We start from the raw sequence: 24844 nt of genomic DNA, 5'->3' as shown, positions 1-24844 counted from the left end.
CCGTCCCGCCAACCACCAGACCAAGCAGAACAACACGCAGGAGCAAAAGGCATGGAGAAAGGACCAACAATCCTTGACCATGAGTGAGGTCAGCGTGGTCAACACGTAACCATGCTGCGACGGGGCTTGACTCCCAAACCTTGTCCTTTGTCCCCACCAGGAATGACGAGGCGTGCTCTAGCAGAGCATCACCTACCCAAATCGCCTTTTTCTTAATGAAAGTCCACGCACAGCCAAGTGACACAAAGGGACCCAGCCAGGCAAGCCCGTTCCTGCCTCCTCTCTGCTCCAAGGACGTGCCGCCTCTCTGCACGCACCCAGGGGCAGGTCACTGCCACCTTCAGCAAGGACAACGGGCTGGAGAACAGCAGAGCCCTACTGGCCGAGTTTCCCAGAAAAGCTAACTTTGCAGATAAAGCCAGCATGAAAAGCCCGGAGAGCAACACAGGGTGGAGAGAACAGGGGAAAAGGCTACTTGAAAGATTTAAGAAGGGCGGAGGGAGGAAATCCAAACTTTTTTTTTTTCCCCAGATAGAAACTTCACAGGCAGCCAGCCCTTTCCTGGAGCAGAGGAGCACAGCCCAGCCTCCGGGGAGCATCGCACACATGGGCGGCAGCGCCAGCGGCACGGGTCCTGTCCCAGCCACTGCTAAGAGCACACGGGGAAGCGAGCCGTGCCAGACAGCCTGGAAATAGAGCACTTACAGCTTTGATTAATCTGCCGCAAGAGGAGCCAGAGACAGGCAGTGACCCTTATTTCTCCTAATGATAGCCCCTGGCTGTGTTACCTGCTACAAGAGCAGGAGCCAGGAGACGTGCCTCTCCTCCCCTCGGCTGAGGGGTCGCCATCTCGTCAGCACACACTGGCAAGTGGGGAAATAAGAGAGTGGAAGAGACTATCCTCTGAAAACACAGAAGGATGGATGGACAGACACAGTGCTCCTAGCACCCAGGAGGGGCAGCTGGTTGGATGCATCCCCTCACAGTCCTCAGTTACCATCCGGAAAATCACCCAGGAGAAATGGGTCATCTGCAGACCTGGCTCATCTGGGCCTTCTGCAGACACCGCGCATCCACAGGGCGGTGACACCGGTCAGGAATACAAAGGATCACCTCATGGCTCCCAGCCGGGGGGACATGGGGCAGAGGGTGGAAAAAGCTCTGCCCAGGCCCAAGGGACAGAGCTGGCGGCAGCGGTGCCCAAGTTACCGGCTCTCACAAATCACTTGCTTCCTCTGAAAGTGCTACATTACCGGGCAAACCCAGTCCCCTCCTTTCCTGGCATCTTGGAGAGCTTCCCCACAGACACGAACTGCTCTGTGCTAGCAGCTGGGGCACCATAGGGATCTCAGCCCTCGCCTACTGGCAAGTCAGCTCACCGCACGTCCCGCAGGAGCTGCTGTCCTGCCCCTCGGTCAGCAGCTCTGCATGGTCAGTTGCTGCCTTTTAATTAACTCTCTTCCTCCAAACCCGGTAGTTTGATTTACAGAAAGAGCCGGGAGGTTAGAAAAGGGCACGGTTTGTGCAGTCCCGAGTCCTACGTCCCAAGGGAGACGAAGCACCATCCCCTCCGCAGGGATGAAAAAGCCTAAGTGCTTTTTGGGTGCTTTTTTGCCAATCCACAAATCACACAACACTGCATTTTTCCCAGCAAATATGCCACATCGTCTGTAATTATAGCTTCAGTTCAGCAGCTATTCGCAGAAAGTCGGGGTAGTATGTGATGCAGAAAGCCAAACAGACCAAAGCCAGCAGATACTGACTGGGAAAGCATTACTTAATTGATGCTATTTTGTGGAAAGTATGTTGCTACTGTTCAAACACAACCACTGCCCTTTGGAAGTTTTCAGGACCTCAGCTCTTCCCCTGCCCTGCTGGCAGCTGGGGTTACGAAACCCTCGCTTCACAGTGCTGCAGCATTTTATTTTTTTTTTTTGGCAGACCAAAATAAAAGTTCGACCAGCATGCTGCTGGCATCTCAAATTCAGCATCACAGGAACACTCCAGAGCAGAGAACAGAAAAAGGCTTTTGAACAAGAGCCTAAACGCTTTTGCAGCAGTCACAAAGAAAATATAGCGAGGTCTTCTCTCCTTCGGACCTCTTTCCTCTCCGTTCCCCAGCTCAAGCTGTGCACACACGTCTGCTTGTGGAGCAGCTATTTTAGAAAGGCAGCGAGCTCGACAGAGCACAGGCAGTGATTTGCCCTGACAAAAATTAGTGTAAGAGCAAAGTGGAAAAAAGAAAGCTCCAAGTTTGCAACTGTCAGTGCTTGCATCAGCCTGAAGAGCTATAATTTGCTGGTTTTCTAGTTGTTTTCTGTTCCTTCAAAAGCCTGAGCTCTTCGGTTATAGAAGCAAACAAACAACAAAATCTGAATGCCACGTTATGCTTCTCTGCTTGGTGACACTTCTTTAACCCCGTGCCCCTGTTCCAGCTCTGCCAGCGGTTCAGAGGTGGGCTGCAGGTGAGCAGCCCCTGTGCATGCAGGGGGTTTGGGCATAGCCCCCCGGTGAGAGCAGCCAGGGGCACAGCTGGCTCTCTCTGACTGCTCCATATTAAGTTCTTCCCCCTCCACACAAGCTCAAGCTGTTGCATTCTAACCTGCCCCTGCTGTTCCGCAGGGAAACATTTCTACAGAAGTAACAGGGGGGAAAAAAAGGGGGATGAAATGGAGAGATCACCTGGCTCAGCCCTCGCTCCCAGGCAGAATCAGCTCCAGGTGCCCCAGACCCCATCCGCAGTATTTTCTCCTCCGGGTCACTACAGCAACCAGATTTCTCCTCCAGGCTGCACACGCAGCTACACTAGGCAGCGGAGCAGTGCAATTAGCCCAGCGAGAGAGAAACCCTCAACACGTGGCCTATAATTGTTTATCCTCAGGAAATCCTTTTGGCTCTTGTTCCTGTCAGGCTGGGTAATGCAGCCGCAGAGTCGATCCAGCCCAGCACACGTTATCCCATCTGCAGCAGCAGGATCTGACAGAGCCCCCAGGCTGAGCACAACCAGCTGTACGGCAGCCGGGGGGGAAGAAATCAGCTCATGCATGGGAACCGAAACCTCCCGGAGCAGGGGACTGAGCCAGCTGCTTGTAGGGATGCTGGTGCATGGCTGTGGGTGCCAGGCTCAGCACACGAGGGCTTGCGGTGCAGATCAGCCACGGCTGCGGAAGCCAGTGGGGTGCGGGCTGTACTGCTGTGTGTAGGAGAGCGGGGCAGGAGCCTGGCTGGGACACGGCCCCAGTGACTCACGGCACATGCAGCCCAGCCATTCCCACCCTGCCTGACCCAAAAGCCTCTTTCCATAGGCAGGGAAAGGAACAAGGGCGCCGTTATCCTCCCCGTTATCAAGACAAGTTCCTTCACACGCGAGGTTTCCTCTCCCTGCGCATCCGAGCTTCCCACCCGGCACTTACCGGAATGGTATCTGTCAAGTGGAAAGTCCCACTTCCATCCATTCAACTTCATTGGAAGAAGCCACCCTGCAGAAAGCGCTCAGAACGAGGTACTCCACAAAATTAATTTGCCCGACGCAGGGACGGCAGCCCTCTGGCCATCGCAGCCAACCTCACCGCGCTCCCTCCCTGAGCAAACATTCACCAGAAAAGGTGAGCTGGAAGTAAGGGAAAGGGGAGGGAAAAAAAAAGCAACCCCCTTCCACAACTCAGAGAGCAAAAACCCAGCATGCAAACAGCGCTCTCCGTGCTGGTAAATCAACGCTGCATCCGAGGCTGGGCTGTGCAGCCCCGGCCGAGCATCCTGGCTGCCCCAGCCCCGCAGGACGTTACATCACCGCCCAGCCCCAGCGGCCGTGCTTTGTTCCAGCCCCGGGGAGGAATTACAGGGAAATCATCATAAAAGATGGCAGGACTGCTCACGAAGTGGATTTTTTTTTTCCCCTTCATTTAATTTCCCGGCAGTGAGATTTTCCCCTCCCTCTCGCCACCAAGCCAATTGATACGCAGGCAGCGGAGCACAGCTTCACCGTAGTCTAGCAGCACTTAATTTTTATTACTGCTGAAAATAGCCTGGATCGCAACAGCAAAGCAATGTTTTATATCATCTAGTCCTGCTTGTTGCACACCTTACTCAGCTTTTACGTATCCTGTATTGTTCAAGAAAAAAAAAAAAGTGCTTGTTTTGCAGATCTGTGCATTTGCCACAATATTTCAAAAAATATTTATCTATCAAGTAAGTGTTGCCACTGTTTTCTACTTCATGATAGGCTTATAAAATGTTATAAGTAGTACACGGCATACCTTAAGATAAGGCCAGGTAAGACAACTACTTGCCTATCCTTGGAAGATAAACAGCAAGAAATTACCAGCCCCTCCAGACATAGCCCTACGAGAGCAAGACTGGGGCTGGATCAAGGACTCTTCCACTCACGAATCCTGCAACCTTCGGCTGAAATCACCGAGAAAAAGCCTACAACAAAGCATTGCTTGTTCAAGGCTACAGAAAAGGCATAACAGGAATCTTGGTCAACAAAAGTAACGAGCCTGGTTCACCCCCAAAATGGCCCACCAGGTGCTTAGCCTTGATTTCAGCTGCAGGAGAAAAACAAAAAGCCCTTTCCAAACAGCCATATCAAAGATAAGTGCATTAACCTTTCATTAAGGAGAACGGAACAAATGTCTCTGAACTACAAATGCTATCAATTACAGCTTAATGTCAGGAGTGGGCATGATTTTTTAGACTAAACTGGCTTCAGTTGAAATTCTACCTCAAACAGAATGACTGAAGTTCTGAAAAAATGCCTGCGGTCAGCAAGATGCAACAGGTCCCCCAAAAAGACAGCTGAACTTACTGCAAATCACAACTTTAAGATATTGCATAATAAGCTAAAAAAGCCATTTACAGAGTACTGGTTCTGAAGAGCAGCCGTGCTTTCTCAGCAGAAAGCACCGAGATGCGAGCACGGCCAAAAAGGAGGCAGCTCCTGTTTTGTAGGGTTACTGCTCCACCAGCCTGCCCCCTTTATTGCCTCACGGCATGACGTGATGAGCAACAGCACTGGTGAAAGTGGGCGAAAAAAGCCAACACCAACAAAAACCAAACACCAACCAACAGACAAAAAAGAAGCGAAGTCGCATCCCACAGCAGCCAGGCTGAGCCGTGCAGGGCGCCCCTCCCATGCAGCCAGGGATCAACCCGAAGAGCTCACCCCAAATCACTTTCAGCTAAACCCCTCAGGGAGGCACATCCCCTGCCAGCACACAAACTGAGGCTTTACTAACGGTTTCATTTCTGAATGAGGAAGGAGAGGAGGAAAAACCCGCCCCTGACTGATACCTTTGTACCAGCCCCATCCTTTGCCAGAGCTGCACAGGATGCAACCCGAGTGGTGCCCTGCACCAGCCACCAGCATTCACCAACCTGGATTTCAGCTAAACCGAAGAAGAACCCATAAGCAAATACATCTATTTATTTATATTTAATGCATCTATATTCATATATACTTAATGCATGTATATTTAATGCAGAAAGATTTTTTAAATGCACATCTCTATTGACATCTGGGAGTGCAATCCTGGGGAGTTTCACTCGGAGCCGCTGCAGACGGTCAGCAAACGGGCCCTGCGTGGCCCAGCCATGGGGCAGGAAGATGCAGCCCTGCAGAACAGAACCGGGGCATTTTGCCGTCCTCCCACACTACACACCAGTCACAGGGAGCCTGGCCTGTGGCAGCTCTCACATGCACAACCCGATCCTGACACACCACCACAGCGACTCACGTTCATCCCACAAAGCACACTGATTTGCAGGGCTCTGTTTTGTGCTATTTCAATTTTTGAAAGGTTAAACTACTTTAAAAGGACTCGCTCTTACTGCAGTATTACTTGCACTTATGAAATCACTGGTTTTTGCTCCTCGTTCTTCTATGTATTTTTCAAGGGTCAGCTTGCACTGTGGACCCCCCCGCAGCAGGACAGGACCGTCTCTTCTCTGCCCAGCAGGACATTCGAGCACTTCACACCCACACACTTCAGCAGCAGCTCTATGCCCTCAAGAAAGCACAGGACAGACACTGCTGAGGGGCTCTCATCCCCACAACAGTGGCACGAGGTGTTTTCTGCTCAAGAAAGTTCCCTGTTTCAATTACAGTCTCTGACTGCTGCAGCATGACAAGATACAATAAAGCAGAAGAGTACAGAACATTTTGAAAGCCAACATATTGCTATTGCAGCAACTTCACATCCAGGACAGTCCGTGAAAGGAGATTTTAAATGCGTATTGATGTTTTTCCTTCTCACTTGTGACGAAGCCACTTTAAAGGAAACTTCTAGATAACTTTCTGGTCACAACCTGGTGGTGCTGGGATCCCTGAAGGCGAAGTCCAAAATCCACAGGACCATCTGCCACCACCCTAACCACATGCCCAAAGGAGGAAAATATAGAAACGATGCTGTGTTGTCTTTTATCCTCCTCTTGCTTTATAAAATCTGTTCCCATGTGCTCGTAGCCCACCGTCCACTGGAAGCACAGTGGTTAGAGAGCAGCAGGGCTGCACTGCATTAGTGGAGCCATCCTGTTGAGAGGGTGCAGAGCCACGGGAGAGCAAAGCTACAGCAGAGTACAGAGCATCATTGTGAATGGAGTTAAATCCAGTCGGTGGCTGGTCACAACCAGTGTTCCCCAGGGCTCATTACTGGGGCCAGTTTTAATAGTTTTATCAGTGCTCTTGATGAGGGGATCGAGTGCACCCTCAGAAAGTTTGCAGGTGATACCAAGTTGGGTGGGAGCACTGATGTGGGCAGGAAGGGCCTGCAGAGAGATCTGGATGGGCTGTGTCCAGTTGTATGGCATTCACCAAGGCCAGGTGCGTGTGCTGCACTTGGGTCACAACAACCCCATGTGCTGGGGTAGGTTCAGGGAAGAGCAGCTAGGTGTGCAGAGGAGAGCAACAAAGCTGGTGAAGGGCCTGGAAAACAAGCGTTATGAGGAGAGATTGAGGAAGAGTGCCCGGGCAGTTCACTCTGGAGAAAAGGAGTCTGAGGGGAGACCTAGTGGCTCTCTGTAACTGCCAGAAAGGAGGCTGCAGCAAGCAGGGTGTCAGTCTCTTCTCAGGTGACAAGAGATAGGATGCAAGGCAAACACTCAAGTTGCACACCAGTGGAGGGGTAGATTGGATCTCAGGAAGAATTTCTTCATGGAAAAATGTGGTTATAGGTAAGGACAGGCTGCCCAGGGAGGCAGGTAGTTGCCATCCCTGGAGGTATTTAAGACACGTGGATGTAGGGACATGGTTTATTGGTGGACTTGGTAGTGTTAGGTTAATAGACAGACTTGATGATCTTGAGGGTCTTTTTCAACCTCAAAGATTTTGATGTTATTGTTGCCATAAGTGACTTAGCATCACCCCTCCCAGTCCCCACCCGCAGGACACGCTCTGATGGGCACAGTATCCCAGAGGCAAGGGGCAGTCTGAGCACGGCATGCTCCACCACAAATCACTGCCACAGCGCTCACAATTAACAGAAGCACAATGGTGTGAAGCTCCACAGCAGCACCTGCTCATCCCCTGCAGGAACAAGAAGAGCCACAGCTGCACACCCCAAAGCTGGTGGTGGTCACAGCCCTACAATCTCCTAGTAATTCAAATGGTGGAGACCAAGCAAGGCACTGCCTATTCACCAGAGATGAGAGGAGCAGAGGTTGCAGATGACAAGCGCAGTTCTCCCAGCTGGCCTGTGCTGGTATTTAATCATTTGTAGAGATCAAAGCTCAAATCTCCTGATGCAAGTCCACTGGCTGAGGAGAGAACCAAGCAGCTAAAGTCCACAACTTGTGTGCTTTCAGTGGGCTGCAGCACCGGGGAAACTGCTGGGCAAAAACCAGCCCACCCTTCCCACTGCTAGGCCTCAGCAAGCACAGAAATATTTCCAAGATGAAGTACCAGGAGAAGCAGTGTTCAACCTAAACTCACACATAAGGTAATGTCTAAGCTCACCTCGGGACAGATTGTGCCAGCAGAGCACAAGGGTTGCAGCCTGCTCCTGCCCTGACCCGTCAGCGGGGCCGTGGTGGACACTTTCCAGCAGAGGGCCACCGACGGGTGCTGGGAAAGCTCTGCGGCTCCCACCAGCCTCACCACATCCCAAACACAATTAAATACCAAGAACTCCCTTGAAAAATCCCCCAAGATAACATTTTCTGGGAAAGACAAACGGCTTAGCAGCACACTTGAATGACCCGTCTTCCAAGTTTCTTGGGAGACAGATAATCCACCCTTCCTAGGCAGCGTGACCCAAGGGCTACCTCCTGCCTGCAGAAGTCCTCCGACCGCACGCAGCATCCTGGGGAACTGACAGCCAGCAGCAGGGGCTTCTGCACGTGGGATCCTGGGGGAAGGATGCTCCCAGGCAGCCAGCTTGCACGGCTGGAAGCGCGGTCACTGGCTGCACAGCCCCTTGTTTCAGGGCATTCTCAGGCAGCTTTACTTAAGCTAACATTTCAGCATTAAGCCAGCCTCCCCTGCAGTGAGGATATAAGCCGTTACAGACAGAAAGCAGGAGCTTTAATCAGAAAGGAAGTGCATAAACCAAGGGCAACAGGATGAAATTAAAGACAAGTCTGAAAACCCTGCTATTAATAGACGGCCTGTCTGCTTTTACGATTTCCATTGTTAAAAGCAAATTGCCGTGCTTACGGATGCAATTCAGTGCGAAGCAAAGCTCCAAACCTTGTCTGTACAACCCAGCAAATCACTGTTATTCTTTGCAAAATACCAACTGGAGACAGAAAGGGTTTTAAGTGAAGAATAAAATACAGCCCCTGTACACATCTAGATCTTGGCAGAAAAGTTGCTACGCACAATGGACTTCAACTGGTAGCACCACTTTACCACCAGTGCTTGACCTGTGCTGCCCAGCCCCTCCTCACAGTAGTTTCTTACCTCTCTGGACTTTAACTATACACTTGAACACTTCCATACAGCTGCTTGTCCGAGGCTGTTTTTCTTTGTTTTGTTTGAATTTATTTATTTTTAGCCAAATGGTTGAGCTATTTCTGGGACGATAAGGCTCCAGTTAGGAGCTTTGCAATTTTAAAGAGAAACTGTTACAGGAGTTTGAGAAACTCCTGTTTTCCAGGGTATGGACGTTGATAGGGGACTTCAGGCCTGGAAAGAACCATCTGCAGCTGGCAGGCACCGACCCAAAGCAGTGATGCTGTTGCAAGCAGGAGGCTGCTCCCAGCTCTCACACTTTTAGGGAGCAAGGGGCCTCTTGGGGCTGCTCCCCATGAGCAGGCTGCGCCCCAGCAGCAGGTGGGAGCCTCTCTCCCTGGTGTCCATAAGCACATTTCCAACAGCCTTCCAGGGAGCAAAGTCCCACCTTTCATCAGATAACAGCGGATATGGCAGTACGACATACCCAAAAGCAGGAGCTGGGAAAAATGGGGCTCACTGCTTGACCGAACAGGTCTGCACCGTGGGAGAGCAACACACTCCCCCCCATCCAAAAAAAAAAAAAAAAAACCAACACAAAGGGAAAAGCAGGAGCCCCAGCATCACGAGCCATGCCAGCCCACGTGGCTGTCCCACTGCACTTGTTCCTTATTTCTAGCTTCCCGATTTGAGACTCCAGTGTCCTCTCTGCGGTAACACGCAGCCTGCGCTGTGGCTGCTGCCGGCAGAACTCACCCTGAGCCATGAAACCGCCTTATCACGTTAAGGACACTACAAGATAAACTCCAGCAACAAAGCTTTTATTCAGGAGAAGTTAGTCGCTTCATTAGAATCCATGCTCTCTTGAAGCATGGGATTTAGTCAAGCAGAACTGCCACTCGGTGTCACAGGGACACCCCGCAGCGCCGCATGCCCAGACCCAGCCTTCGCTGCTTGCAGGTTTTTGTCACTTTAATGAGAGCAAAATGCTCGACTTGGCAGTCGTACACAAGGTATTTGACACGCAGCCTCGCTCTCGAGGTGCTAGCACAGCAGAATGGGGAAAAAAAAAAAAAAAAAGTGATTCTCAAGACTTCTTCCTCCTACCTCTGCTCCTCTTTATTAGAATAGGAACTGCAGTCACACGCTGTAGTGTTTGGTTCGCACTATTTCACAAAAAAGGCAAGTGTGAAAGAAAACCGCAGATGTGCTCCATGTCCCGGAATAGACTATTACATATTTGCTGCAAAAACTCGAGATAAGCATGTAATGCAGCACCCTCCGCCCCACATGCTCCGGCACAGTTTGCACTCCCACACCCCCCAGGGCCGGGCACGGCTGAGGGCAGCAGCACCCTGCTGCTGTGAAACCTGCCCCTCTGTGTACACAGGGGGGTTATTTTCCTTCTAAGAAGGGACTTTGGGCCTTTTCCTCATTTTCTGCTGTTTCAGTGCATCTCTGTGGGGCACTGCTCTCCTGCAAAGCATCAGGTGAGACCGGCCCCAGGAGCAGCACCCACCTGCCCCTGCTCCTTCCCACTGCTGCAGGAGCCCCACAGCTTCCCAGGCAGGATCTAATCAGCCCATCAACCTCCGGCACACGCCTCTCAGAGTCAACACATGCCTTCTCCCAGGCCTTTCTTCTGTCTTTGTTCTTCCCCAAAGGTGAGAGGGGCTGGGCAGCAATAGCTTCGGTGACACAATGGGACAAAACGCTCCGATCCCAGGGTTTTGTGCCCTGGGGAAGGTGGAGGAGCCTCAGGGCTCTGGGTGTGTGGGGCAGGGCAGCAGAAATGCACCCAGGCTGCCCCCACCCAAACCTTGCAACACCAGACTTCTCCTGCACACTCCCCTGTTGTAGGTTTAACGCCAGCAGCGGGCAAAACTCAGCCTGGGGGACGCAGAGCAGGTGGTGGAGCACAGCCAGGGCTGCACGGAGGGGAGCGGGCTGGCAGCCACAGGTGATGAGCCCGGCTCCTGCACACCCATCCTCTGCATCCCCGCTCTGCAGCAGCCTGCACGCGATTTTGTAATTAAATAAAATGAGCCCCAGATGGAAAACCTCCACATTAAAGCAGCGCTACGCACGCAAATTAGAAGTAACAGCCTGCTACAAGGGCTGCACAAAGCAAACCCGGTTACCTTCCCTCTCCAATAACAAGCAGCAGCCTGGCCTCAGGCACTGCACCAGGGACACGCGAGGGACAGGCTGCTTTTCCAGCGACAGGCTGACTTTCCTGAGCTGTGGGCTGCTAGCAGCCATGTGGCAGAGGCAGGACCGAGACCCAGGGAGGAGGCAGGTGAGACATTATCACCAACCTGCAGGAAGACAAAGACACGATAAAATTGGTTTGACTGCACAAGGGAGTCCTTCTTAAATAAAAGCAAACGTTCTAAGAGCCAACAACAACAGGGTCATGAGTAATTTCTCTGTCTGGGTTTCTTCATTTGTTCTTACGAAGTTCAAACCCGTGCTAACCCCGCCACATTGGCAATCCAGATTCCCCGCCTGCCAGCCACAGCCTCATAGCTGTGGCCCGGAGGTATGGCTGTCTGCAACTTCAGAAGAATCCAGGGAAGGTAATTAAGAGAAAAGCACGTTATCTTTGATCCGCCACACAGGGACCTGCGCCTCCAACCTCCAGGCGCGCTGGGAGGAAGCTGCTGCTGCTCATGGACCTGCTGCGCTCACCCCACTGTGCGTGGAGACCCCCCCTGGTTGCCATCACGGGCACCCCATCCGCTTCTGCAGCCTTCCCACTAAAGGGATGCACGCAGAGCTAGGCTATAAGTGAGACCCCAATGCCAAAATCTGTTCGCAGAAGATAATTGAAGTTGTATTTCTAGTTGACAGTATCTCCTTAAAGTGGATTAACCGTGGCAATCCAATCCTGCCTCCCCACAGCGGTCCTGTCCGATTCTCATCCTGACAGCAGCGATCTCACTGGTGTAAACTGAAGCTCAGAAACCAGTTTGTTCCTGCAGGAAGCACACATCTGTATCCTGGAGTAGCAGCACAGCCCCTAACACACATCTCCCCTCTCGCTCTTTCAGCATCCCGTTTCGTACCCTATGCAGGATAAGGAAGTTTATAGAAGGGAAAAACAGAACCACGGAATGGCCATGTTGGCACGGCAAGAAACATTCATCACCCCTAAGCTGTGAAATACACCTGAAAACCATATGTTTGATATCCATTAGCATTTACGAGCCTCTGGCAGAGGCCACACCGGGGAGAAGTGACACCATTTGTCAGAGGATCCTTATGGACACCTCAGTGCCAGATCACCTTCAGCCCTCAGTAACTGCAGTGAGTTTCCCGCAGTGCCACAGCCCAAGCATCTCTATGCCCTGTGCTGCCCATGCACTCGGCCACGGGGCTGAGGGCACCCCTGTGGCCTCTGAGGAGATGAACATGGAGCCCTCTCCTCCCAGGGAGCAGGAGGGGCCCTGACTAACCCAGGTGGGTTGGGGACAGGGCAGAGCAGAGCCACTATCTGCCCGAGTCCTGGCTGCGTTGGCGGGGACGTGCACCTGCCTGATAACAAGCACAGCACGCTGCCACTCTCATTGTACTTGCAAAGCTGGGAAAAGCGTTCAACAGCCTGCTGCCCCTGAGCTTTAGCAAAGGCCTCCTATTCCTTCACGCATGAGGATGATACCACCAGGCACCCAGGGATCCCACCGCCACCTCTGCAGCTCCCCAGCACCTGCCTACACCAGGCAGCCACCCAAAGGAGCTTTTAGCTGAACTCGGTAGCACCAGAAGCTGCTTCAGACCTCAAGTGCCTGCTGATGTGTGTTAGAGAAAGCCTCCGACTCGGTACAGGTAGGAAACACAGCAGCAGGCAGAGCTAAACCTCAAGTCAGGAACTTGGGGCACGGAGATCAGGTGTGATGAATTTGTCCCTAGGGCTGTAAAACGCGAGCTGCATTTTCTGCAGGGGCTAACCCACAATCTTGAACTAAAACGCAACCTCAAAGTGCAAAAGACAGAAACCAACCATCTGTGCTCCCAGCGCTGCTGTCGTGCAACCTCCCGACTTCAAAGGGAAGCCAGCCCCTTGTGCTAAAAGCACCAACAGCTCTCCCCAGACCATCCCCCAGTGCAAAAACTCATTTTCCAGGGGCTTTGCCCTCGCAGGCACATTGCCCTGGCAAACACCCGGGTGCCAGGAGGTGCAGGGTGCCTTGCAAGCAGCTCCCGGCCCCCACGGGTGTGTGTGTGTGTGTGTGTGTCCGAGCAGGAGCAGCCACGCACTGCGCAACCAGCAACAGCACGAAACACAGAGGAGCTGCCGAAATGATGTCAAAACGCCGGGTCCGCCACACTCGCTGCGGAAGAGGGAGGGAAAAAAATTAAAAAAAAATGAGTAATTACGGAGCCCGCTCCAAGCAGTGAGGTCACGGTGCGATCTCCGAGCAGCTCATGCGGCCCCGGGGGGGGTGCTCGGCGTGTTAGCCGGGGACACGAGGCACTCAGCACCCAGCCGGAAAGCATGGGCTGCCACCGTGCACAGGGAAGTCCCTTTTCGGGGGAGAGAGAAAAAAAAAATGAAAAGATAAAAATATTTCATTTTTTTTTTTTCCCGAGGGGGGAGAGCGTGTTTTTCTTTTTTTTTTTTTTTTTTTTTTTTTTTTTGCAAAGAGGAAAAAAACCCCTGGGCTCTCGCAGCAAAGCCTAGCACCAGCAGCACGAGGCCGAGAGCCGCCCCACGGCCCCGGCAATCCAACGCAGGGAAATAAAATCCCCCCCCCACCACCACCATCACCTCCAGCCCCCCGGCCCCGCACTCACCAGGCGGCTCAGGCTGCGGCGGAGCATCGCGGCAGCGCCCGGCTCGGCTCGGCTCGGCCCGGCCCGGCTCAGGCTGCCCGCGGGCCCCGCCGCCGGCCGCGCACCATGCCCACCGCGGGGCCCCGCCGGCCGGCCCGCTGCGGGCGCTGGGCTCGGTAGGGCGCTCCCCGGCCCGGCCCAGCTCGGCTCCGCCGCCGGGCGCTTTCCCCTCGCCCCCGCGCCGCTCTTTTGTCCGGCCGCGCCCGGGAGGCGGAACCGCTGTGCCCGGAGCAGCCTGGGAGCTGTAGTGCTGCGGGGAGCACAGCGCTGCCCACCGCCTTGCTACGTCCTGAGCCCGCACGCAGCACACCCCCGGCAGGGCCAGGCTGCTGCTGCCCCAGCCCCAGCCCCGGGGCAGCTCTCCCGTGCTGCCCGTGCAGCCGATACCTGCGAGAAAGCAGAGCCACGGTAGAGGAAACCAGCAAACAATGCCGGGCGGCGCTGTAAAATACCGAGTGGAAGCCGAACACAGCAGCCGTGGCTGTTCTTGGAGGCTTCCCAGCGCTCTGCAGCGGGCAATGAGCTGATAAACGACGCCCAGCAAAACTTTAGGACCAGGCCCCTTCGTGCCTCCAAAGGCCACGTCCTACCAGGCTCACCCAGAGCAGAAATTCCCCCCCCGTGTTTATCCCTGCAGGCGCGGTTATTCAGCTCCCTGTCATTAAGCTGGGAGGGGAAATTGGTCTTAGCAGCACCACAGGAGCAGCCCTGCAGCTACGCTTTACCCTTTGTGACTTGCAAACCAGACGGGGAGCGTTTTGTACAGCATAGCCTGAAACGCTGCTGTCATCATCTTTAAAAGCTGCATTAAAATGCAAGATTCGGGCCGCGATACGGGATTAAGCGGCAGACAGTTCATTTTCCCCAGAAAGACGTCAGAGAAACCGAGGCCATCAGCACTCCCCCGCTGCTGCAGCCTGGCCCGGGGGCAGCAAAAACCCCTGGCTCAGCAGAAGCCGTCCAGGCACGGAGGAAGTGAGGCCATCCCCTGGGCTTCCCCGCACCCCAAACAGCCTGAATTGCACTGCTCACGGCCTTCCCCAAAGCACCCTTCCCAAGGCATCCAGCCCCAGAGGACCCCCGACAGTGGGAGCACCTCGGCTGGCCTCAGATGCCGGGCAGGGGGCTCCAGGCAGAGCACAAGGATGCTGCACAGCCCCCTTGTCCTGCAGCCACTGCTTTGAAGTGGGGGCACAGCTCGCCCCCGCTGCTCTTGCACATAGCTCGGCAGGGCAAGAGGAGTCTTTGCTTCTCCTGCCACCCTGTGGCCGTCCCGAGGATGTCCTCGCGGAGAAAAAGCAAAATTGGCCCCAAACCCGCTGTTGTCAATGGCAGTGTGCTGGCTAACTCCTCCTCAAGAGCCATTCCACCTCCTGAGTGCTGATGCACATTTGTCAGCAGCGTTGTGATAGCCTGGAGCCCATCTCATTAACCCAACTCATCAGGTTCACTTAGGTGCTCAGTTGCCAGCAAGGCACAACCTGCTGGTTGACATACAGAGCTCCTCCTTGCACAAGGCAGAAGCACACCACAGCCCCCAGCTCTCTAGGCGATTTTTTTTTCCCCAGAGAACCATCCCAGGGCCATCTCCATCTGGGAAGTTCTTGCAGAGACTGGCAGGGTCTGGCCTTCCCAGGGGGAGGTGGCTGCGTGCCAGGAGCATTTCTGTGCCTTACTGATGGGGAAGGCAAGGAGGAACTGACAACTGTATTTTTCCCTTCCCTTTTCTTGAGAGGGGGCAGATCCTGTACTCATTCAGTGACAAGTGTTCTTTCAGAAGAAATGAGAAAGCTTTTGCCAGCAGATCTCAAGCCAGAAGCCCTGTTGAGAATTTCAAATCCACTTTGGGGTCTGTGCTTGCCCTGCCAGCACAAGGCTGACCAACTGGCACAGGCAAGCACTGACCCTGCTGGAGTCCCACTTGGAGCTGCTGACATTTCTGGGTATTTCTGCTCACCTTTCACCAGGACAGGGTGCAGGCTCCCTCCTCCTCTAGTACTCACCTCCCTGGAAAAAGCAAGTCTTGGCTAGGCTCGAGGGGCCAGCAAGCTCCACATACCACAGTTACAAGGAAGGATGGCTTCATGTTTCCAAAACATGCATGAGGGAAGGAGGTCATGGAGAAGCAAATCTGTCTGCTGAGGGGTTTGCATGAAAGTCAGCCACAAAATTTGCTTGGGAGTGGTGTGCAGTGCCAGGTCCCAGCCATATCCCATGGCAAAACCACCTGCTTTGGACCATGGCCCCCTCTGGGAAGCCAAAGTATGCAGCAAGCACCTCCTGGGGAGTGCCTTAAGGAGCTGGGCTGCCACAGGCCAAGCTTTTTGCAACCGTCACAGAGAAAAGGAAGGAAAAGGCAAAAGTTCAGTCTGTGCTGTGCTCTACAGAGTTGACTCAGCAGCAGCACGCATGCCGCGGTGTCAGTTGAGCAAGGGGATTTACACATGCCTTTTTTCCTTTGTAAAGTCCATTTCAAATCAATTTATCACTCCACAAGCAGCTTCCTTTGCTAGAACAGGGCATAAAGTTCAGATGCTTGTAGCTGCAAGCCTGCATCCCAGTAGGTACCTTGCAACCTAAGTACACAATCCTAGCCAAATAAGCAAAAACACCTAAGACCTATGAAATCAACCCTAAACCCCTTCCTGCAGCTGTGCAATGTATGGAGGATGGATTGGAGTGTCTAAGGCAGAGCACACATGTGTAGCCAAAAAAAGACCTACACAACAGATCAGGGATTTGTGCTAGAGTCTTGCTAAACCCATCTGTGCTGAAGTGTAAATGCAGTTTAATAAGGTATAAGCTCTTCCACATACAAGGCATGAGTTCTGATTGCTACAGAAGACTAAAATGAAAACTTTTGGTTAATAAATTAGCTCTTGATCCCTTTTCCAGCGATATTCCACAGCAAAAGCCCTTCTAATTAGTGCACTATCAGCCTTTCTCAAGAGACACTTTCCCCTTAGTCTGAAATAACCTATTCAACTATACAATGACTTAAAGTGATAATCTATGAAGAAAAAAGACTACCAATTTTAGTTAACAATATCCTTTTGATGAAAAAAATTTTGGGGAGGAGGGGACATGAAGCATATTTGTTACACGATGTGATAAATCTATATACCTCAGCCTCTAGCATATTCCCTTGTGCCAGGAAACAAATACAACCATTAAATGTGATTATATCCTTCCTCCTCTTGCCAACAGTAATGTCTCCAATAAGGCTCATTTAACCTAGAAAGGGAAAATTCTCTTATTTTCTAAGTTTCCAGTCCTCATTATCTTCCCTTTCCCTGCAAAGTCTTAATAGCCTCTTTCATAACAATCAGGAGAAGCTTAGGGAGCTACTCTCACCTAATTAAATCTGTGGGTTTTTTTTTTGTTAACAACTCTGTAGAGTACATGACAGTAAATAACCTGACTTGTTTTTAATGCAATACAACAGGAGATCTATAACCAATAGCAGAAACTCTAAGGAAACACGGTGCATGGCTGCTCACTATTCAAAGCATGCTGACACCCCCAGGCGAGGCACAATGCCACCCATGTCCGCCAGCCAGCACAGCCCTTGAGAACTCCGGAGGGGATTGATCAGCTGCCCAATATTGGGCACCAGCAGTTCTCAGCTCAATATGCTGAATGACCTTACAGAAAGAGGCTGTGAGGCTGTGCCCTGGTGTGCTCACCCAGGGGAAAGAAAAACAGAAAGAAAAAAGCTGCATTTCCCCACATTTCCGTTTTTATGACTGAGCTAGAAAGAGCCAAAACAGCATGCTGGCACCCAGCCCAGTGGGCTGCCGGTGAGGCACAGGGTAGCAACTGCAAGTGTGAGAAAGTTTCCTTCTCACACAGCTTTTTGAGCTCTAAACACTCCCACTTTGGACATTTATCAACCCAACCGTCCCTTCTGGGGTTTCAGATCCACTCACCTTGCCACTCAAAGTACTTACTTGCAGCAATTGGCTTTCATCCACATCCTGAGAAAAAGGCACACACCTTAGCTGTGTTTGAGCAGCACATTTGTGATATCTGCAGCTATAACCCAAAGAATTACAAAGCCAACACAGCAAGGACAGCACATCTTAGAGGCCAGTCAAGTCCCCCTGAACCTCAGCTGCCCTGGGGCAAATTTTCTTATTGCTATTTTTTTTTTTAACCTTTGGTCCAGCTCAGTGAGAAGACAGCTACACAAGAACAGCCTTCACCATACTCCCTCCCCAAGGAAAAGGAGCTTTTTGCCCTCCCTCTATATATGCCCTACAAATTGTGGCTGGCCACGTGCTGAGCATTAGAGGGATGCTAACAGGGAACAAGGAGCACCTGCAGGCAGCCTGCAGGGATGGGACCTGTTACATTCACCTGGCAAAACATTCATTAGCTATGATCTTGCACTTAGTTGCCTTCACAACACTAAAACTGTGTCCAGAATCAGTGTCTGGGAGGCTTTCTCGCCAGTCACCTTCTGGATCACTCTTTGATCAGAGTTAATGGAGGGGTGGACAAAACAACCATTGTGCTTCCAACGTAACCACAAGTCCGTGTCCCTCCTCAGGCCTGGATGCTGCTGGACTGTGCCCCCCACCCCACAGCTCCCCAGTATATGGTGCACCCCAGTCTCCCTGCCTCTCACAAGTGCTCCTGCACCATTGGTTTGCAACAAATGAAGCCACAGCATGAGCTGAGGCAGGGCAGCCCCACAAAAATCACAATGGAAGGAGGCTCCAGGTTTTGCCTAACCTGATACTCCTGAGATAACTCCTCTGTAAACATGAAAACTGGGAGGTGTTAGACAATATACAAAAAAAAATAAAAACTAAATGCCAAGTGCAGTTATATCACCCAGCTGGCTCCAGCCCTCCTGCAGAAAATGTTATTAACACCATTTACTTTCTGTGTCGGTGGATTGAAGATGAGTCTCCACTGGCAGGTGCTGTTGCATTGCTTCATGCTTCCCAGCACATTTCCCCACAGCCCGGCACTTTGCAACAAACCAGAGATGTGTGGGAGGATGTCACTCTCCACTACCTCATTTCTGGGACACCCACTCAAGCCAAGCAGCCCTGCTTTCAGCACACCTCCATCAGATCAGACATGCTGGGACCAGACCGGGCAGGGCTGTGCCTTGCCTTCAGCAGTGCCATTGAGGCCCGTTCCTTCTTCCCTTGCTATTTATTCAGCTGCTGGGCTGTAAGCTCAAAAGCAAGAGGAAAATGATAGGAAAAGCTCTGCGTACCTGCTCTGCATGCCCCAGGCGTGCACCCTCCTGGTACAGCAGCTGCTCCTCACATGCTGCAGGAACAGACCGCTACCCAGTGGCATGGAATAACCTTTAATTAGTATCTTTTGGCTTATCTGCTGAATATTTGATCAAATAGGTCTTCGGAATCTCATTTCTGAGATGGTTCTGATTTTGAGATAGAACTTTTTAAACACAGAGTTCTTGCTGCTTAACTTTTAAAGAAGCTAAAAGCCATATTTTCAGTTGGGATAGGCCAGGCTTGTCTCCTGGTTTGTTACAGGGATTAGCTGCTCTACAGCCACTGAAACACCCGGGGAAAGGGGGCTGATTTTGAAATATATTTGAACTGCCTATCTGCACTACTACTTGACATCGTTATTTTATGAATCACAGCATCACAGTGCCTCCCAAGCTGGAAGAGATCCACAAGGGTCCAACTCCTGGCTCCACACCAGATCACCCCCAAATCAGACCCTGTATCTGAGGGTGGTGCCCAAACACTGCTTGAACTCAGGCAGCTCGGTGCTGTGACCACTGCCCTGGAGCCCAGTCCAGTGCCCAACCACCCTCTGGGTGAAAAAGTGGGGGTTTCTAGCAGGTTTCTTATGGCTGGCTCCCATGGGAAGCATCCTTTAGCTGCCCAGTAACACCAGCCAGGCCCTGGACTCTCCCCACTGGCCAGCTTCTCGGGTTGTGTGTTACACGTGGCACAAGAGGAGGACTTCTTCCTCTTAAAAAAAAAAAAAAAAAAAAAAACAACAACATCCCGTATCATCCCAGGAGCTCCACGGAGCACAGAGAAGGGTGTAGTTGTACTGCAAGGGCTGTATTTACACACCGGTGTTAATTTGCTGCTGCACTTAGTCACTGTAGTCACTGGCAGTTGAATCTAACAGAGTTAAACAAAGCTTTACAGCACACTAGCAAGGCAGAATAGCCAAAGTTTTTCTTCTTTTCCCTTTTTTATCCCAACTGAAGGAAGGGCTTTAGCGATATCTCTTGCCCTGGACCTGGCAGGCATGGCCTGTTAATCAGCAACCAGGGAAGCGGCGGTGATTCACGGCCCGGTTTCTGAGCACAGTTCAAGTCCTCACCTTGTTGTGGCCACGGAAGGAAAACTGCTGCACCTGCGACCTAACGTGCAGTGCTCCCAGGTCTGGCAGCCGTTTCTTCGCACACGTGCCCAGCCGGGGCTGCCGGAGCAGGGCAGCAGGGTGCTGCTGCACATCAAAGTCCTGGGGGGAGCACAGCCCTGCCCAGGAGGGTTGTGCTGGCAGGCAGGTGCTGCTCGGTGTCCTGGCTCAGCCCCAAGCTGAGCACAGCTCTGGAACCACCCTGCAAATGATCCTGGCATCCCCAGCCTCCACCAGGCAGGGAGGCTCCTGATGCTGTGCTGCTGGCTGGGGATGGGGATGGAAGTCCCCCCCCTGGGAGGGCTTTCCTGGCCTCAGCAGCAGGAAACAACTCACCCAGGAAGCAGGCAGGGGCTGAACGAGTGGCCGAGCTAGCCCCCGACCTGTGCTGACAGCTTTGCCTGGGCACGTGTCAATTCAGGAGATGGGCTTTCCCCTTGGGGTATTCGCTCTGATCTTCCTCTCTTCTACAGACTCGGTTGTGTTCAGAGCAAGTCCTACACAGGTATTAACACACGGTCAGAAAGTGCCTGACCTTTTCAGGAGGGTTTGCAGCCTGGCTGCCAGAGAGGCTTTCTACAAAAGGACTTTTGGCTCGTTCCTGCAGATCCTGATTTTCAAGTCATGCAGAGGACAGAAACGCTGCTCTTCCTGCCCTAGGACCCACTGCCCAGGACTGCCAGCCCTGGCCAAGCACCCCAGGAGCCCTGCACAAGCCGCAGGTCCCAGAGCCACTGCGACACAGCCCGGGGTCCTTGGGAGCTTGCACCCCGCTCAGGGGGCGATGGCAGACGGCTGCTTCCTCTGCTCCTGCCGCATCTTCAGAGCCAGCATCGCCCGGCGGTACAGGTCTGGGGGAGGAAGGGAAGTGGTCAGGCACTAACCCAGGGACTCTAACCCAGGGACTAATCTCTGGGGCCAAGCCTGGCAGCCTGTGTTGAGTGAGGGCTGCAAGAATGCCCCAGACGCCAGCACAGTGCACTCACGTGCCCTTGCTGCATCCCACCTGAAGGCTGCAGCACTCACCTCCCCAGCAGCCCCCCCTTGCCCTGCAGCAGCACTTGTTCCTGCCTGTGCTTGTGCCCCTGCACCAAGCACAGTGTGGCCAAGGGCTTCTAGGCAGCTCACATCCCACTGCCAGCAGGCCAACCCCCTGATGCTTTTCAGCAAAATCTGTCCTGGGAAATACCAACCAAAGGTGCTGGAGACCTCCTCCCGCTGCTGCTCCACGGCAGGCTCCTGCGACTTGATTTTATTCTTAATTTTCTTCTTCTTTTTCTTTTTCATGCCCTGCGCTGGATCGAGAAATACAAAATTTCAGACGTCACATTTGGGCAAGGATGCCTCTGTCACCAAACCAGCCGAGAGGACTGCTGCTGGATGATGGATCCGCAGTCCTCCTGCTGAGATGCCCCGAGATGTCTCTCCTCTTTCCCGGCCAGACTCCTGCAGCCCCACTCTGCGCCCAGCTGATCTGCAAGCAAAGCTAAGGGAGACCACGGGGACTGGTGCTCCAGCACACCACCACATTTCAGGGTCCCCAGACCACCCCTTGGGGTGGCTCTGAGGATCCCGATGTGCCCGTGCCAGCAGCCCTCACAGCCCCCTCTCACCTGGGTGTGGGGCAGCCATCCCGGGGGGCAGAGGCTCCTCCTGCCCGACCCTGTTGGGGGCCAGCAGCCCCACAGCAGAGCTGGCTCGGCTGTCACCCCCTCCTCCTGGTCTGTCCGGTTCCTCGGCCAGGCTTGGCTGCCCCGAGCCCTTCTTCCTCACCTTCACCTTCCTCTTCCTCTTCCCGGGACCCTTTGCGCTCTCCTCCTGGGCAGGGAGAGGAGGGGATGAGGGGAAGGTGATGGCAGCCCCCTCCAGCCTGGCCCACTCTTGCTGTGTCCGGGGGGGCTCTCACCTTGGGGAGGAGACGGCGGGCGGCCCGGTGCTCCCCCATCTTCCCCACGCCGTCCTGGTTATCCGGGGCATCCCTGGTGGGGCGAGAGCACAGCCCACGGGCTGTCCGGGGGCTGGGGTCGGCCGTCGGGGAGCGGGTGGCAGGGAGCAATGAGGAGCGCTCGGCAGCAGCACGGAGGAGCCAGCGCAGCCCCTGCAGGGTGCTGCGGGCTGGGCCAGCAGCCGCACACGGCTCCTGGGGATGGAGGAGCTCAGTCAGCCCCTGAGACCCCCCCCAGTGCCTGGCAAGGGGAGCAGGGTCGTGCAGCCTGCCTGCAACTCACGATGCGGCAGGGCGAGCGGTTCTCGTTGACCAGCCGCTCCAGGGCCAGGCGCTCGATCAGCTCACAGGGCAGCAGGGCGGCCGCCACGTCCTGCTTGTTCGCCAGCCTGGGGCATGGGGAGACAGCGGGCAGTCACCCCCGGCACCCTGCTGCACCGTGTGGGGGAGACCCGCTGCTTTCTCCCAGTTTGGCTGTGGTTGGGTGAAGCATTGCCCCAAGCCGTGCCCAATGCTGGAGCCCTTTTCCAGGTGCTCTCAGCACCCCAGCACTGCAGGGGTCCCCATGTGCTGGCACCCCTTGGTACCACATCCCCACGGCAGCCTTGCTGCACTGCCCGCAACCCCATCCACGGGCTCCCACTCCTCTCCCCAACCCCAAACCCCGCGGGTCACAGCCAGGAGACTCAGCCTTACAGTAAGAGGGGCTTTCCAGAGACATCAGGGTGACTCAGGACGCGGCTCAGAGCCTTGCGGGCCTCCTCCATCCGCGCCAGGTCACTGGAGTCCAGCACGAAGAGCAGCCCGTGGGCCGTGCTGTAGTGGCTGCGCCAGGCGCTGCGGAAGCGCTGACCCCCGGGCAGGTCCACCAGTGTCACCTCGAATCTGTCCACCCGCAGGCAGATCTGGCCAGGCTGTGTTGTGGGCAGCACCTCACAGGCCAGGGCTGTTTGTGGGGAGAGGGCAGAGGCCAGATGCGGGAGCATCCCCACCATGCTCATCCTCTTCCCCCAGCCCCAGCCCTGCTCACGCTTGCAAGGATACCCGGAGCACAGCCAGCACCCCGTGCCCCAGGCCAGCAGCTTCCCTTCTTCATTTCAAAGCCCAGTTTTCCTCACTGGTACCAGACTGGGATAGCCCAGCCATGAGAGATTTGTGGGGCAGAGCCCCTGGCAGTGATCCTGCTGGGATCCTGGGGACGGTATCACCCGCTGCAGCCCACAAGCACACTGGGTGCAAGGGAGCACAACCTCCCCCCACCACGCTCCTTGTGGGACCCCCCCAGCAGAAGTCAGCTTCCTCACCTCTCCCTATGTCCATGATGACAGAGCTCTTCCCTGCATTGTCCAGCCCCACCACGAGCAGGGTCACCTTCCTGGGGGGCAACAACAAGGGGTGAGCAGCCCGCAGGCACACTGTGTCCCACACAGCTCTGTGTGAGCCACCATCCTCAGGGAACAGCGGTGCCCCTGGGCAAGGGACTGCCTGCAGCAGCTCTATTTTGGCTGGGAGAGGGGCAGGGCAGCGACATGGGCTTTCGCCTGGGATGGGGGAGAAGGGAGGGATGGTCCCTGGTGCCTGGGGACAGAGCAAGGGCAGAACTGTCAGCACAGCCCTCAGGTGTGTGCGGGCACCCGGAGCCACCCCGACACCGCAGGAGCCCTCCGCACACTTCCTACGACCACCATTTCCTCTCAGGCTCTATGGGATTAAGCAGCAGTATGCACAGGCTGTTACTTATATGGAAGCAGTTAATGATTTTTCTTAGTACTCTTCCGCGTTAGTGCATTATGGCAACACACAGAGAAACAGCAAGGACGTTTTATGAGCTTCGGCCTGGACCCAGGAGGTTTTTCCTGTTCCTCAACAGTCATGCTTGCTCCGCAGTGACACGCTTCATCTGAGCCACCAGCAGAGCGATTTCCCTTTGCTTTACATGTCAACAACGTTAGTCACTTTCAGTATCTTTTCCATAAATATACACAGGAGTCTGCGTGGGCAGCGAGCTCCTCCTCCGGCGTTACGGTACGGCACCGCACCGTCGCTGGTGGGAAAGGACCATAAACCCCCTTACTGCCCGCAACGCCTGCCCACCCGGCTCCTCCCCGAGAGAATTAGGTCTGGCCTCACGACACACGCAGGAAGCTGGGTTTCACCTTGCCCTGTAATTCGGGGGCCCTCTCACGCCGTGCCACGGGGCCGGTGCCCTCCCTGATAAATGCGCACCCGAGCGCTGAGCTCTCCGGAGAGCCCCTGGAGCGAGCGCACGGCTTTACCTGATGGGCTCCTGTACGGCCTGCAGCCAGGACCAGCAGTGGGAGAAGAGGTGGAACATGCTCTGCAGCCCTGCGCCGAGGGGATGGCCGCTCTTTGGCACCTGCAGAACGAGCAGCCCGGTGTGGCTTTGTCCCCCTGCCCGCAGCCACCCGCACCTTCTTGCATCTCAGGGGTGTGATTCAGCCTCTCACCTGCTTGCTCTCCTGCCCGGCTCCCGCTCGCATCTCCTCTGCGTAGCATCTGCTTAAATCTAATCTGGATTTACACGATTTACTCCTTGCAGGCTCCCTAATCCTGGTGGGTCAGCCCAGGCCGGTGGCCACTGGGAAATGGAGTGCTGCAGCCCCTGTGTGGCTGCTCCTCTCGGCACCTCCAGCAGCAGATGTGGCGTTCAGAACAGAAATAAAGCCCGGCTGAGCAGTGCCTGGCTGGGAGCAGGGAGCTGTTGGGGACCCCAAGAAATACCCAAGAGTTTCTCGGGCTCTACTGAAGGCACTGGGCCGTTCTGCACACACACAGCTCCTGAG

The 24844-nt window shown here is 54.1% G+C and overlaps 2 protein-coding genes across 6 annotated transcripts in view; both read right to left on the bottom strand.

The window, feature by feature from the left end:
* Nucleotides 1-13909, bottom strand: part of ATP11C (ATPase phospholipid transporting 11C (ATP11C blood group)) — a 58982-nt gene extending 45073 nt beyond the window's left edge. For 2 of the 5 annotated variants that reach the window (XM_082770544.1, XM_082770545.1), the window contains exon 1: nt 3414-3659. In XM_082770544.1, coding sequence (XP_082626670.1) covers nt 3414-3455 — 42 coding nt within the window. In that variant the 5' untranslated portion in view covers nt 3456-3659. Of the gene's footprint in view, nt 1-3413; nt 3660-13684 lie in introns of those variants that run through there. The other 3 variants (XM_082770541.1, XM_082770540.1, XM_082770542.1) reach the window with 3 other exon arrangements.
* Nucleotides 13910-20869: 6960 nt separating this feature from the next.
* Nucleotides 20870-24378, bottom strand: ARL13A (ARF like GTPase 13A; the record flags this gene model as incomplete). Its single annotated transcript, XM_082771100.1, has 8 exons — nt 24317-24378; nt 23345-23415; nt 22737-22986; nt 22324-22429; nt 22002-22235; nt 21709-21913; nt 21289-21390; nt 20870-20946 (listed from the first exon to the last, which is right to left on the bottom strand). The coding sequence occupies exons 1-8, from the start codon at nt 24373-24375 to the stop codon at nt 20870-20872; spliced, it is 1104 nt and encodes a 367-aa protein (XP_082627226.1). The 5' UTR covers nt 24376-24378.
* Between the last annotated feature and the right edge of the window lie 466 nt (nt 24379-24844).

This window comes from Aythya marila (assembly GCF_965140915.1).
Source record: "Aythya marila genome assembly, chromosome: 13".
NCBI lineage: Eukaryota > Metazoa > Chordata > Aves > Anseriformes > Anatidae > Aythya > Aythya marila.
This window is presented reverse-complemented; position numbering and strand designations above follow the sequence as displayed.